The sequence below is a fragment of the Cynoglossus semilaevis genome, chromosome 17, assembly GCF_000523025.1.
Source record: "Cynoglossus semilaevis isolate Cse_v1.0 chromosome 17, Cse_v1.0, whole genome shotgun sequence".
NCBI lineage: Eukaryota > Metazoa > Chordata > Actinopteri > Pleuronectiformes > Cynoglossidae > Cynoglossus > Cynoglossus semilaevis.
Genome location: NC_024323.1, coordinates 16,340,283 through 16,340,778, shown reverse-complemented (window position 1 = coordinate 16,340,778; position 496 = coordinate 16,340,283). Strand labels below are relative to the sequence as shown.

Genomic DNA, 496 nt, shown 5'->3' with positions numbered 1-496 from the left:
TGCACCCCCCCCTGTCCCCCCCCCCCCCCGCACCCCCACTCCAGTGTCTGTGCTGCTCTCACCGTGCTGTTTGGAGAAGACCTTCTTCTGCCGCTGCAGTCGTCGTCCTCTCTCGATGACCGGGTTGAAGAAGGTCACCTGAGACAACAGACCGTGGTCAGGTGACCTTTCACCGAGCCGGTGACCTGTGGCGTGTGTTGTTCCCTACCTCTGCCAGCAGGAGGCCCTGAGGCTCCAGCTCCAGCTGGACTCTGTGTCTCTGGTTGTCCAGGAACTCCTCCAGCTTCAGGTACTTCAGAGCACACAGGGAGCGGTAGTCTCTCCAGTAGACCGCCATCTCCATCTCTCTGGACTGACCGGCACAGAGCAACATCATGTCAGCACGGCCGCCACGGCCGCCGCCACCGCCGACTGGTCCAACGTCACACACACCCACTGACACACAGTCACTGACACACACCCACTGACACACAGCCACTGACACACCCCCACTGAC

The 496-nt window shown here is 61.7% G+C and overlaps 1 protein-coding gene across 2 annotated transcripts in view; it reads right to left on the bottom strand.

The window, feature by feature from the left end:
* LOC103393715 (serine/threonine-protein kinase N1-like) overlaps window positions 1-496 on the bottom strand; it is a 7,290-nt gene that overhangs the window by 4,083 nt on the left and 2,711 nt on the right. For both annotated transcript variants that reach the window (XM_025064365.1, XM_025064366.1), the window contains exons 5-6: window positions 209-352; window positions 63-138 (exon numbers count right to left, since the gene is read on the bottom strand). In XM_025064365.1, coding sequence (XP_024920133.1) covers window positions 63-138; window positions 209-352 — 220 coding nt within the window. The remainder of the gene's footprint in view (window positions 1-62; window positions 139-208; window positions 353-496) is intronic.